This window comes from Plutella xylostella, chromosome 13 (assembly GCF_932276165.1).
Source record: "Plutella xylostella chromosome 13, ilPluXylo3.1, whole genome shotgun sequence".
NCBI lineage: Eukaryota > Metazoa > Arthropoda > Insecta > Lepidoptera > Plutellidae > Plutella > Plutella xylostella.
In genome coordinates, this window is record NC_063993.1 from 5,498,705 (window position 1) to 5,513,988 (window position 15,284).

The 15,284-nt window shown below is 37.6% G+C and overlaps 3 protein-coding genes across 3 annotated transcripts; 1 reads left to right on the top strand and 2 right to left on the bottom strand.

The window, feature by feature from the left end:
* The first annotated feature begins 124 nt into the window (after positions 1–124).
* On the top strand, positions 125–1,625 carry LOC105398007. The gene is made up of 2 exons (XM_011570056.3): positions 125–496; positions 816–1,625. Exons 1-2 carry the CDS (start codon positions 458–460, stop codon positions 1,551–1,553), a joined length of 777 nt encoding a protein of 258 aa, XP_011568358.3. The 5' UTR covers positions 125–457; the 3' UTR covers positions 1,554–1,625.
* LOC105398008 (mucin-5AC-like) lies at positions 1,598–8,291 on the bottom strand. Its single transcript, XM_048625161.1, has 2 exons — positions 7,917–8,291; positions 1,598–7,835 (listed from the first exon to the last, which is right to left on the bottom strand). The coding sequence occupies exons 1-2, from the start codon at positions 7,968–7,970 to the stop codon at positions 1,746–1,748; spliced, it is 6,144 nt and encodes a 2,047-aa protein (XP_048481118.1). The 5' UTR covers positions 7,971–8,291; the 3' UTR covers positions 1,598–1,745.
* A 1,886-nt stretch (positions 8,292–10,177) lies between these two features.
* LOC105398009 lies at positions 10,178–14,637 on the bottom strand. Its single transcript, XM_011570058.3, has 5 exons — positions 14,331–14,637; positions 12,815–12,938; positions 12,330–12,482; positions 10,758–11,930; positions 10,178–10,676 (listed from the first exon to the last, which is right to left on the bottom strand). The coding sequence occupies exons 1-5, from the start codon at positions 14,400–14,402 to the stop codon at positions 10,321–10,323; spliced, it is 1,878 nt and encodes a 625-aa protein (XP_011568360.3). The 5' UTR covers positions 14,403–14,637; the 3' UTR covers positions 10,178–10,320.
* Positions 14,638–15,284: the final 647 nt, after the last annotated feature.

The window sequence follows — 15,284 nt, forward strand, 5'->3', positions numbered from 1 at the left end:
TTTGAGCCTTTTGTCTAAGATACCATTGCCTCTTTGTATTTCGTAAGGTGATGTCATTAACATTGAAACTTCATGAATTATGATGCGCAAACACGTTAATGTTCTCATAAGAAAACTTAATTTCAAAGCATACTTACTAATTTGATAAGCAAGATTACTAAACTATTTTCTGGAACCGGAAGCTGCCCTAATTCCTTCACTCAAAACAAAACTTTATCTGACTTTCGTGAACAAGTTTGATTTACAGAAACTGGTTCATTGAAAGAAAAGAGTGCGTTCAAACATATGACACAATGGCCTGTTGACATGAGCCCATTTCGCCGCCTTTGTGTCTCCAAGTGTTAAAAGTGATAATTGACACAGTGCCGAATGGAGAAAGCCTTTGAAGAAACTTCTTGACGTTAGTTAGGATCCAAACGCCTCACAGTAACCTTGACTTTCAATTCAGTGCTTCAAGATGCCTTCTTTTCGAAGATCATTGATATCCATTATCTTGGTAAGTGTGCCTACTTATTTTAATTTGTTTGCCTACTTATTTTAGAGCTCAGTTTTGATACAAACCTCACATTTTATCATTTAGATTTTAGATAATGTCGAATAAAGCTGACAATCGCATGTGTTTTACTATCTTGCGCGTACCCAGTATCGCAATCTACTTTCATTCTCTACATATCTTGTTGTGATTACCTTGAAATCCGATTAGCAATGTCTGCTTTTGTTAAAAAATAAACATGTTGCATGCGTAAATAGTAACAACCAAATATTGTTATTTTCCAGCCCGTTAAAAATAACTGTCAACGTTGACTTGTTTACAGACGCTTTCCGTGCAAGCAATCAGCGGCGGATATCCCATCAGACAGGCAGGGCAATGTGGTCCTTACGGCTTTATTTGCGAAAACGCACGCAAACTGCGTCTTTGCGACGGAACTAACTTATTCGGTCCGACGTTCAACTGTCCGGCGAACACGATCTGTAGCGAGGACTCGAGTGACGTCTGCGAGGATGCCATCAACCACTTCGAGTCGTCAGTGACGAAGAGCATCAGATGTCGCCGCAATGAGCGCCTGGCCGACCCCAGCGTGCCCGGCTGCAAGGGCTACATCCTGTGCATCCCGAACAAGAACCGCTTCCAGGGCATCAAGTTCAAGTGTTCAGGTAGCACCGTTTTCAACGGGGTAACGCGAACCTGCTCTGACCCCGACAAGTACAAGTGTCCGCTCAGCAACTCGACCACAACGACTTTCACAGGTAACAACAGAAGACATGACGTCAGCCAAGAAGATGTAGAGTTGGATGACTGGAGTAGCCCAGTGAAGAAGCTGAGGCCGATTGATTGTAAGAACTACAAGTTTAGAGTGACGCAGAATAGTATGGGTCGGCCGGCGCGGGCCACCTACTTTTGTCCGTCGCGGCCGCCGCCGGGTGAGCGGGCCACCAGGTGCACGGTGTTCTCTAATCAATTCTGCATCACGTTGGAGAGAGATGATGAGGACCAGTTCGCGCTGGAAGCCGGCATCGCCTACCGCAAACCGAGACTCGATCTACACAAATGAAAGTTATGTTTGGACATTGATGAAATTAATTAACACTCGAGAGAAACTTTTATAATAAATTTATTTTTATACGATTTGTATTTTACTGTACATTTTCCTCTAAGGTTGGTTCTGACGAGATAAGTATATAATTTATCTAACTTATAAATTAACATAGTACGTTAGTATCTAAATTCTTACACTAATATTTTGTTAATCTTGACACTCGTAGCTGTCTGCGTCTACGCACTTCTTCTTATCCTTATGGAACACTTCATCGCTGTCACATTTCCTTCGTCTCTTGCGTAGTTCAGATTTTTTCGTTTTGTAGCAGACGTAATACTTTCTACAGTTATCTGGGTGTGGAATTTTGCCCTCTTCAGTGCAAACACTGTCGCTCCTTTTTCTCTCTTTTGATTTCTTGTCATCGCTACTACTACTGGCATCGCTCTCACTTCTCTTTCTACTGCTATCGGAATCGCTATCACTTCTCTTCTTACTACTATCAGACTCGCTGTCACCACTCTTCTTACTACTATCCGAATCGCTATCACTTCTCTTCCTACTACTTTCCAATTCGCTTTGTCTTCTCTTCTTACTACTATCAGACTCGCTGTCACTTCTCTTCTTACTACTTTCTTTTTCCGATTCGTTTTCTTTTTTCTTCTTACCACCATCGGAATCGCTCTCACTTCTATTCTTACTACTCTCCAAAGATGATGTGGATTGGTTAGGGCTTGGTTGTTCGTTGTGGATACACTTAACCGTTTCTTTATTTAAGTGGAATCCTTGTTGGCATTGAAATTTGAATCTAATGAACGCAGGTCCATTTTTGACGCAAATGTAATAAATATTCTTCGCTGTCATGTCCGAATATCTTCCGGGCTTGATGCACTTGAATTCGTTATTCCTGATGCAGTGTGACAAGTTTTTAGTGCATTGTTTCTTGATGTCGCTGAAAACAGTGTGGACGGGACATGTGCCGACGATAGCGTGTTTGTCCACGCAAATATAGAACTTCCTACAGTCATGTTTGTCGGCAAACCGTCCCCGACCCGCTTTGGTACAGTTGAATGATTTGGAAGTTACTAGAGTTAGCGAAGTATTAATATCTTTATTTACCGGATTACTTTTTGTTTGGATTGGAGTATGATATATGCCATGACCAGTGTTAAGTCCTGTACCGTTGATTTTTTTAGTTGTGGTATGTGTCTTAGTAACATTCTCAAAGGAGTTAGTTTTATTTTTAAGCATTATTTGAGGAGTTGTTGGCGTGATTAAAGGTTTGTTTGATATATTTATTTTTGTTTTCATTGCAATGGTCTGTGTGGTGGCACTGGTTGGCCTATTAGCTTGTTCAGTATTTTTTACCACTTTTGTTGGACTGTTAGAGCTCATCGGTATGGTATAGTCAGTTATTGGTCTCTGTGTACTGTTGGGTAATGGCCTTGTTGTTTTGATTGGTATAGTTTTTGGCAGCCCTGGTGCATTTTCACTTGTTACCGGAACCTCAGTACTCATTCGGTTTGTTGTAACGATTTTTCTATTAACTATTGGTTGCTTTGTACTGTTTGGGACTGAGCTGTTTGTTCTCAATAGTACAGTGACTACTTTTCCCTGTGCATACTCACTTGTTATTTGTTTTTCTGTAATATTAACATTTGTTTGCAGACGATCTCGGTCAATTAATGTAGTTACAGGTCCAGATCCATTCAAATTCAACTCTGTATTAACTGTTTTGATTTCGTTTGTTTTGTTTGTTCTGATCGTAGGTGTATTCTGGTTGAAGACTCGAGATTGAACACTAATTGGTGTGGTATATTCTTTAGTTGTCGATGGAGCTAAAGGCTTATTTGTGCCTATTGTTATTGGTTCTTTAGTTACGGTAGTCACGGTGTCTGTAACTCCTTGTAAATTTGGTTCCTTTGTTATTTCGATATCAGATTTAATTGGTATAGTATTTACTATTTTCAATGTATTTACATTTGTCAATGTACTAACTTTAGTTATTGGAACGGGACTTTCTGTTGTTATAGATACAGTTATTACCACTTTGGGTGCATTTTGGCTAGATTTTGTTATTTGTGTACTCATTGGTGTAGTATAAACTCCATTTGTAATTAAACTCTCGGTTCTAGTTGGTGCAAAAGTGGGTTCAGTAACCTTCTTTACTACATTATTTATCGTAGTTGCTGCCGAACTATCTGGCTTATTATTATTTACCGCCGGGCTGTGTGAAATTGTAGACCCTAAACTTGGTATTGTGACTACTTCATATATCGCATTTTCATTTGCCAAAGTTTCTTTATTAAGTGGTGTTGTATTAACTGCTTTCACATTTTCATTAGATTGATTTATTTTTGTTGTATTCGGTGTATTATTTGATGCAACTACCGACGCGACACTTACTGCCTTAAGCTCTTGAGTAGATGCACTATTTATTCCACCATCACCTTTCACTGAGTTGTCAATACCGTATGGCTTTTGACTTGTTGTAGAAATTAGTACAGTGTTAGTTACTCCTAGAATTTGTTCATCTGCTGATAGAGTAGTTTTACTAATAAATGGTGTTGTTTTCCCAGCTTTCACATTTTCATTTGTTATTTTTATTTCTTTAGTAGGTGTACCAATTAATCCAAGTACCGACGCGACGTTGTTTGAGGAACTTGCCGTCTTTGGATGCTGTGTAGATGTAATATTCATTCCATTATCACTCTTCTGAGACCTATCTATACTGTATGGCACTTGACTGGTTGTTGAACTGGGTACAGTGTTGACCACACCTAGAACAGGTTTATCTGCCGACAGGATTTCTTTGTTGATAGTATTAACTTCTTTCATTATATCTTCTCGTTTTGAAACTGTGTCTGGGAGACGTACTATAGTACTTTTTGCAGTATTTGGGGCATTTGACTCGATAATTTTAGTATTAACTTGACTATTTTCACCAATTATTACTGATATCCGTCCTGATTCATTGTCTATGGTAACTGGACTACTAACGGTGGTCGCTGGTAGCATTGATCCTATTGGAACAGCAGTTACTACATCCAATACACTCAAATTTGTTTCTGTAATTTCCGAATGAATTCCAGCACTATTTTTAAGCTTCGTGCTATTTTCACTGTTACTTGAATTATCAGAATAGATGGCCTCTGAATTCTTCGTAGTCATAGATACGGTAACTTGCCCATTTCTCTCTGTTGCTCCTATTACGGCATTTGTAGTTACAGGGCTGTTTGTACTTATATCTTCTGTTTTGTTTTGTTCTGAATAATTTACACTAATAACCGCACTTTCAGTATTAGTTTGTGTGGTGTTCAAAATATTAAATCCGCTATTATTTCCTATTTGATGTGTGGTGCTTGTTGTAGTAGTAATTATTGTATCCGATGCATTCATATTTATGTCTGTATCATTCTTTATCGCTCCAACATTTATCATTGTTGACGATGCATCTACATTTTCTACTAGACTTGGTTCTGTACTAGTCAGTTTAGTGTTTTCAGTGTTGATGTTTATATTTGTAATCATAGGCAAAGGCGTTGTCACTACTGAATTTGAAGCATTATTATTCGCAGTTGAGTTTTGACTGATGTTATTTTCTACTACAGATCCATTCATATCCGTATCTGAAATAGATGATCTACTTACTGCAAAATTTTCGCCTGTAGTCAACACTTGTGTTTTTTCATTAGCTTCTGAGTTAAGGTATGGTTCAGTTTCAGCCATTTTTTGTTGGCCATTTATTGGTATGTAAGATACAGAATCGTTGCCAATCTTGTTTTTGTTGGTATTGGTGGCACTAACTGTTCCGTTTGACGCCTTGTTTTGTGTCAATTCTACATTATCGGCACTTTTAATTTCAATATTCAATCCTTTGGTTAGATTTGCTACTTTAGATATGGATACTGCATTGAAAAATTCATTTTCGTCCTTAGAAGTAGTCTTTACATCTCGTTTTTTGTCTAAATTTAAATTATTTGGTGACATAATTGAATCAGCATCATTTATCACAACCATATCTTTCTCAGTGACGTTCAATATCTGGGCTGATTCAGTGGTTGATTTTAACGAATTTTTATTATCAGATAATATTTTAGAAGGATTTATTTCATAGTTAATTGATTTAACTGTAGATTCTTCTTGAGTTGGGTACTGTTGTGGGTTAACTGTATTTTTTTCAAGCGGTTTTACTCTTAAAATTGCATCATTAGTAGTTTCGCTCTGAATTATTGATTCGGTATCCGGATTTTGAGTATAGTTTGTTATATAAAGCGTAAAGTTTGAATCTCCGATAGTTTCACCACCTAAAAGATATGTGTTTACATTTTGTGTCACCGGCATAAAACTATTTATCAACATTGTTTCAGTTTTATTCGAATTTATAGACTCATATGCAGTTAACGGCTTCGTAGCGTTACTGCCCGATGACGGTTCGGTACTCGTAGTATCATTAATTTTGATGCTGTCATCGTGTATGTTCCTGACTGAATTAAACAATCCTGTAATGCTTTTATCTTTTATAGTTTCCGTTGTATTTAGATTGTTTTGTTGGGGTTCATGTATTTCGCTTGTTTCAGTCATTGCCAGTATGAAACTCCCCAATTGAGTATTGATATCTTTCGTATTCTGATCTATAATCTCGGATTCGCTAGACAATGTCTCAAATGTTGTTGTAGTTGAATTTTCCACTTGTTTATCATTTTGTAAATAATCATCCGATACTGTTTCTGAATATTTATTTTCATGCTCAGTCATTGACTTTTCATGCTTAGTTAAATTTGAAGAGGTCAATGATGATTCAGTATAGTCTTGTACAGTTGCATTTTCATTGGCTCTTTCAGATTTGGAAAGAAGCAAAGAAATCTTGTCTAAATCAGGTAAATTTAATTGATCCGCCGTAGTTACATTAAGTTCATCTTGAATCTCAGTCATTGAAAAGTTGCTGTCGTGTAAAAGACTTGAAATGTAATCTACTGCCTCATTTATGTTCCCTTTTCCAGAATAATTAGAATCAAAATACTCATCCAGAGTTGTTTTATTAGTCTGATTGGATTGAGTATCCATAATTTCTGGCACAATTATTAAGAATTTTGATGTGCTATTGTTGCCGTTATCTATTTTTTGGCTGACAGTTATACCTTTAGTAGACAGCTCTTCACCATTGTTTGTAGGTTTTGTGGTTGTTACTAAAGTGTACTCGTTAGTATTTGGTACTTCAGTTTCCAAAATATTAGACGGTAAAGTATCATGACTAAAAGTTTTGACGTCTCGTGTTGTTGTTTCTACAGGTAATTCACTGGACTTTGTGTGATCAACATTCTGATTTGCTAAATTTAAATTATGGTTAGACTCATGATTATTATTTTTATCAAAAGTGTTTTCAGGTGACGCAGCTTGTACTGCAGTCGAATCGTAGACAGTGGACATACTGTTGGTCACATATGGATTAGTAGTGTATGGTAATATTTCACTTACAGTGGAAGACAGAGAAGTCTCATCCGTTGAATGTGGTGTTTCAGAGCTACTAAATGAACTTTCTTGAACATCTTCACTGACACTTGTTTCCTGTTTATGGGATACAGTTTCCGTGATAATTGGTTGCACTGAAACTTTAACTAAAGATTTAGTCACCATTGGTACTATATTTTCACTTTCAGTTGTACTGGACACAGCACTAGTGATCACTTTTTCATCAGGTTCACTTCTTGGACCTTCTGTAGTTACTTTATTAAATAATTCTGGCCTCGACGTTGTGACCATGGTTAGGTCACTAGCAGTAGTAGCAGTCGTTGTTATTAATTTATACGGATCTCCATCATTATCGTAAGCACTTGTTGTCTGATCCATTAACGGCTTCATGGTCACTGCATAACTAAAAGCAGTCGTATCAGTCTCTGTAACACCAGAACTATTACCAGCACTATTTTCATTCGTATTAAACTGCGAGTCCGTATTCAATATTTTCTCCGAATGTTCCGTAACATGCTGATCACTGGACACAGTATTCACGACTTCAATGAGAGGTGATGCGTTTTTGGGGCTTCTTTCTTCAATTTTGTCGTTCGTATCATCGCTCCGCACGGGTGGTGCGAGAGTGGTCGGCTTGAGGAACTCGCACTCGTAGTGGTTGGTGTCTCGGCACTCGGTGCCGGGGGGGCACTGGATCACGAAGTCGTCCATGGTGCTAGAGACGCCATTGCCGAAGTCCACGCATATCTTGAAGTGGGTCGAGTTGTCGCAGTGGAAAGGCTTGCCGCCACAGTCTACCGCGAGCGCAGTTTCAATTGTTACGAGTGTCTGAAAATCAAATTTAGAAATTAATTTTGGTCATAAAAACGTTCATTAATGAATGTGAATATTCGTTAAAAGTTTGCTTACCAGGAATAACGCTGCTAAAGACACAAATCTGCGTTTATTACTTTTATATGCCATGTTAATATTGTTCTAGCCTGGCTTCATTTATTCGTTCGTATTACTCTCGTTATCTTGCTAAGTTTTGCAGTCGAATGCGGTGTGTAGTCTCTTCTCTGATATTTTGAATGGTAATGACTTTATTAGCACAAGATCCAGCGTCGAGATTAAAATGACGCTCAATAAACAAATGTGACACCCCTTTTCCTGCTGTGTGTTTTTAAATATTTTGACTGATTCAGCTTTGTTTGAAAGTTATTCAATGTATATTATTTAATATTGTTGTAATCAAAAATGCATAACGAGGTTCGAATGTTATTGTTTTCGTTAAACGCCGCCGAATTGTAAATCAATGAATGGCATAATATGCTTGGTAGCTCTTCACTTCCATAACGGATTTTGTATCATGGACTATGTCTCATGCAATAAATTTATCAATAATCATACGCCCCACAAAATATTTAGGCACTTAAAAAAATATAAGTACTTGATTGTGCCTAAACCAGCGGTTTCCAAAGACCAGAGGAAAAGATGGGCGATTCTTCGCTAGCTGCCCTAGTGAGTCTACGAGAGTAATATACGATAGGTATTTAGCACATTGTTTACACACATAACACTAATTAAAATTTATGAAAAATATTGATCAGACTTGACATAGTTAGTTACTTAGACTTATGTATAAGTACTTTTGTCTTCTTTGAATATTGCAACACCTCATAGATTTGAAAATACTGGCCTAAGCAATCATTGTTAAATTGTTATCTTATGAGCAATTCCTAAAATATTTAGTCAAGATTATGAGTAGATTAAGTAACAATTGTTATTTTATTCGGGATTTTCCCTAACATCGTTATTGTCAACAACAGACTCTCACATCTCAGCAAAAGTACCTACTAGCCTACAGATGTTTAAGTTTGTTCTAAACGTTTTCCTCATTACTATACCATTTTCCAGAACCAATGATATGGGTGACACTTTAAAATTTTCCATTTAACGCATCAATACTATTGCAAAATCTGTCATTTTATTGACAACGACCACAGATAATATATATTTCTTGAGTACAAACTTTGGTAAAATGGAACGTACTAGAGACGGGACACATCAAAGTCGACGTTCTGAAATCGATAAAATATTAGAATTTTTTACATTGTATTATAGTAAGTAGGTATATAGTATTTCTTACTTACTTTCTCATCAACAGCTTTAAAACAAACTATGATGTTTTTAATCAGAGTGCATATCTCTCTCATGCTGCCTCTCAGAATAATAACAATTTTATTAATAATCTACCTTCATGTATTTCATCGATATCCTTCGTATAATTTGAGTACAGTTTAATTTATGGTTTAATTATCCTATTGTTGTTGGAAAATTTCGGTCTTTTTTGTCATTTTTTTTGTTATTTTTGTCAAAATGCCGAGAAAGGCTGTTTTAAACTCGGAATGTCGTGAGTTTGTAATTCATTTGAGTTTGGTTGATAGAACAAAAACAATTATATTACAGGACTGTGACTATTTGGCTCGGATAGATTGTTTGCAAGATGAACTGATCATCATTGTCGGTGTTTAATCTGACACATACAAATTGACCCGTACAAATATGGATAGGTACAAGTCGATAGAATTTTACTCTCGGACATCTCTAAAACTGCTAAACTCAAAACGTCATGAAAACGTCCCCCATATCATTGGTTCTGGAAAATGGTATAGGTAGGAAGTATATAACCGATTAATGCTATGCTGGGATTCTCTGAATGCATCAGAAATGAGGTAAGTAATTTGTCAGAGAAATAAAGTAAGAAGTAAAATGTGCAAAACAAAGTGCCAGTGGGCCGGCCATATCTTTATCTCCCGAAGAACCTATGACGATTACAGGCCTATGATGATGATAAAATACTTATTTAATTTCTTATGACTCAAAATAGGTTAACTGCAAATTATAGTGAGTGGGAGTGACACAAATAAAACGTAAAGTAATTCAAAAAGAACTTGGCCTAATACTTTCATGCTTCTAATTCAAAATCTCATTTATGTTATGGTTATTGACGCTGCGCTGTTAGGTAATAGGGGGTAATCAGAGGTTAAAGGATAATAAACTGCATGGAATATTTTTTGTTTCATTGCAGTATTATCTTATCGTGGATTCTGTAGGATTCTGCATTAGCTCTGTTTTATTTACGAAATGAGTCTTAGTAAATTATATCATTCCTATCATGTAGGTTCACATTCAAAATACAATTGTTTATTAAATAGCATATTATGTATTATTATAACTTATCAACACGTGTACATGATTACAAAAATAGTATCACAATTATTCACATTTCAATCTAGCTAGAATAGTAAATCCTAATGTTTTAAAATTTTCTTTAAGAGAAACAATTGAGTCTCGTTCTCAATGACCTTACTTTCAATATGTACAAAGATATTACAGCAATAATGAACCAAACAGACAAGACTGCTGTTAAAGTATAACTTATTATTGTCAGACATAAATGAAAACCGCCTGGCTCTTCCAATGGCACCAAGAAAATTAGTCCAAAAGTAAAACCAGCTACAGACATTCCCGATAAGGTTTCCAAAGTACTTCTGACTTTAGACCATTTATGGACTCCGATAAAGTCCTGAGCGGCTGACTCCCAAGAGGAAAGGAGAGCTCCGAACCCAGTACCCGTTATAACACAGGCGATTGAAAATGCGTCATGGCTGTATGTCTCCGCTATCACTGTAATAGAAGACAAAACTATATCACATTGATGTTTAGATAACTTAAATATATAAGATGGGTGATAGATAAATAACTTACCATAACATGCGGCTGTAATAATTGATAACCCAATCACCGACAGATATTTACAATTCCTCTTCGGTATATGCGCAAGCCAGGGTGTTGTCAACATGAAACTAATCCACGTGAACCCCATCAATGAAAGTATGAAGTTTGTCTCGATCATTGAAGTCTTTGGCTTCATATTTAGATTGGTCAAAGGCAGTAGAGCCATAAACACTGTTATCAACATGAGCCTCGTGAAAGATAGCAACAATGCCGGGTAGAACCGCCAGCACACTAGAGATCTTGTTAGTGGTTTTATGAAAGTGTCGTTGATGTTGTACATCAAGTAAAGCGTTCTTCTCCGAAATCTGTATATTCTGTATGAAGGCATCCATAATGACCTCCTCACACTAGCGTACGCTGATTGACAACGGAAACTAAAAGAGTTGAATACTTTCTCTCGCCTAATTTCTGTAATGGGAGCAATGGTCTCATGCGTTATGTCTATTTCCGAATATTCATCCCTATTACTACTCTCTGTGTTTGAATCTCTCCTTGTTTGTTTCCCTATATACTCATCAAAGTTGTCACCTATCGTGCTCAGTCTTTTGATAGCGTTACTAAATTTTCGTCTTTGATTATTACTAGCGTTTATATCACTTTTGTTATCATCGCTATCTTCAGTCTCTTCGGGTATTTCAGGCAATATTTCTACTCCAAATATGTTCCGTCTTTTCTCTTCGGGGCTTGGAGGTGGAGTGATTGCCGCTGTGTTGACGTGGTCATCACCGTCGTAAATATCGTCCATTTCATCCTCTGAGCTCGACTGACCACTGGGACTTCTCCAACTTTTGCTCATATCTTGAAGATGCAATTCATTACTGTAAAAGTTGTTAACGGTATCGTTACTAAATATAGCATACGATTTAGCTAAATCGTTATATCTTGAGAAAGTGGTGGGTCGTTTGATATCAGTGGATTTGAGGAGCAGGATGGCTGGTAGCGCCTGAAGCATTACTGCGCTTAGCACAATATACGACATTGAGTATCCGTAGTTTTCCACCAGGCTTGTAATTAGGTGCGGAAATATGGATAGTCCTACCGCTTGTCCAATTAAGCTGAGTCCTCTAACTATTGCTAATCGAGTATCGTAACAATCGAATACAACTGCATCGACTTGTGCTGAGATTATCGACGAGCCAAGACCTGCAAGTAAATCAAATCAATCACTTTATCATAGGTTATTATAATCAAGGCGTGAAGAATCTTCAAGTAACTAGCTATTGCTCTCTGCATAGTGGCTTACGACGGCTTATGACGATACAAAATGCTTTGCTTTTTATACGACAGTTGTAAGCCTGCATTTGGAACTCTTAGGCGATTCACACACGCACCGCGCTCATTACACGGATTGCGGATTTTAACATAGTAAATCTCCCCATGGTGACGCGGCGGCAGTGTGAAAGGGTAAGCGTTATTTTATATATAAACTGTCTAAAACTTTGCATATAATGATAATCCGCCCACCAAGGCGGTGTGCGGTCAAGTGTGCGAATCGCCTTGATTGCACCGTAGCGATTGTAGGGGGTCATTAGCAGCACCCACCTCCAAGAATCCCGTAAATAAACGGCTGCAAGTGGAACGGCAGGAAGGCGCACATCACAAGCGAGGCCACGATGAGCATCAGCCCCGCGGCCGCCATCACCCGGTAGCCGGTCGGCCCGCCCCACGAGTCGGCCGCGTCTCTGCACCAACATTCTGGGAGCAAAATTGTATGGGTGATAGGTATTTCCTATGGGTTTGTTTACCAGGCCATTATAGTAGTGTAGTTTAAAATGATTGTAGTTGTAAGTTCTACGAGTATCTGGAATCTGGAATAAATATTAAAATGTTCCCCTCAGGGTATCATTTATTTACTAATGTTTCTACTGCGCCACATGCAGTTACGTATGAGAGCTACATTTTCAGATAAACGCAAATTAAACATCACAGCAAAACACTCCAGTTGCGTAAAAGGCATAGGACGTGTCCTAAAGATAGGTACATGGTAACTCTATTAGCTTTACTTTGAAATTAGTAAACATTCTTACGTGACAGGCAAAATGTTAGCACGAGTATAGCCGGTGTGCACACACCGAGCCCTAGAGGCAGGCCGTAGCTCACTCCGTGCGCCAGCAGGGTCCCGTATGACAGCACCAGACTGGGCAGGCAAATCTGTAAAAAGATAATAAACTTACTTACGCATTATACCTAGGTCGTTCTGTTGAAAAATTACGATAATTTGACGGCCCATACGGTGTGTAGTGGTAAGGTGATCCTGACTTCTATGCACAAGGTCCCAGGGTCGATTCCCGACCGGGGCAGATATTTGTTTGAATTACATAATAATTATATTTGTATTGGATCTTACCTCAATGTAATGTGTAAGTATGTATCTGTATAGATGTATCAGCTGTCCGATACCCATATTACAGGTTATGTCTATATATTATCTATCCTGGGGTTGGATGGCCGTGTGTGAGATGTTCCCACATTGTAGCGTAAGAAGTTTTTCCTGGTCTCCACTCCACACGAGAACTTTTACCCCACCGGTGATCGGTGCTTCAGCATGACTATATGCTAACTACCATTTCAGCTGGAATATTTTAAGTAACAAAACATATCACTTCACCCCTATTATGTATAGCTTGGCTAGTGGTAACTAGTCTGTTAGTGATCGCCACCTCGTTTATTAGTAACTGCTTAAATCTTTTCCGCTACAACCATGTAACTAACATCTTATTTATAAAGATACTTACTAGCTGACCCGGCAAACTTCATACCACCTCTTACCCTACCCTACACTACCTTACACTATATTACACAGCTTACACTACACTACCCTACCCCACACTACCCTAGACTACAATACACTACCCTACCCTACACTACCTTACACTACACTACCCTACCCTACCTTTCTTACCATTTCAACTTTCCCTGGACTGGACTTCTTCTACTAATATTTAAAGACCAAAATCGGTTCAGCCGTTCTCGAATTTTAAGCAGATTAACTAACACCGCTCCATTTTTATATATACCTAAGATAGAATACCTAGACTACCTATCGGGAATCTAACTTTAGATGTCTAATGTATGTAACATAATGAAATGAGTGAGATGTTTACTTGTTTCATAGCGTCTCAAGTCGTCAAATGGTGACTTCATAATTAGTGGTGAACTGACTGGTGATAACACGAGATAAAAACAGGTAATTATGTAAAATAAGTATGGGTTTGGTTACAATTACATACATATACCTACTTGCCTACTTGATCTTGTACAATTGAACCTACATAATATACTTACGTAGTTAGTTACTTACCTACTTATTTACCTACTTTGCTGAAATTAAATTTCTTAGGTGCCTTTGTTATAATACGTTTTACAAATCAAGATTATAATATATAGGAGCGGCTGGATGAGAATAACCAAGGGTAGATTGGTGTACCTTCTCCTAGGCTGAGGCAGTATACATTCAGTATTTAGGTACACCTAATGGACTAATTATTGTTGGCTGTGTTGAGGTAATTATACTAATGAATAAAAGTAAACATGTAAACATACGTTCAACACCACGACAGAGAGCAGCAGCGACCACCGCCATGGCGCAGAATGGACTCTCTCCTCAACATCCATTTCTTCCAACACTCACACACGCACACATTGTGCACTACAAACTTCGTACACACACACACTATGTCACTGCATCCTCGTTAGTCACAACTAGATACAAATATTACTGAAAACACTAGTAACACGCGTATTCACGTTATGTAAACTGAAATATTAGTTCCGCGCAGCATACTTGTAGCTTGGAACGCACAAATCTATCGACAGGTCGGCATAGGATCGGCGATATCGACTGCCGCTGCTCACGTCTTATCTTATCGTCGCGGTGCAAGGACCGTTTAAATTAAATAGTTTAGTAGCTACGTGAATTGTTTATTTGGTAGGCAGCTAAGTACTTGAGTGTGCTTTACTTTTTTAGCACTCTACTTGATACTACATTGAATGAAGTTGGTTTACATTTATAAATATAGCTGTAATCACGCTGTAATGGTGGTGTTACGGATAAGAATCTTGATTTTCTTTACTTGAGGTCGTGGGTTCAAATCCGGCCATGAAAGTAGTTACAAATGAATTATTTAAAAATAAGTAAGTAGTTAAGGAATTCAAAACAAAAGTAGTGAGGAAACCTGCAAATGTAGATTCCTAGAGGTGTAGGTACCATAGCTAGTACTTGTATTGTACTCACTGCTCATTCCAAAAACGGCGATCTCGCAATATCACGTGTGAGTGTGAAAATGTGAGTCACCTCTGACTTACCCTTTCGGCGATTACAGTCTACATTTATAAATGCAGTAGGTACCTTACTTACCTAGATGCAATATTTTAATTATAAGTTTAGACTAGTTAGTTAAGTATCTAAAGAATACTTATAATATATTATTTATTTATTATTTATTTATTTAATATATTAAGTATTTATGTTACACTGCAAGCAAACGCAGCATGAGA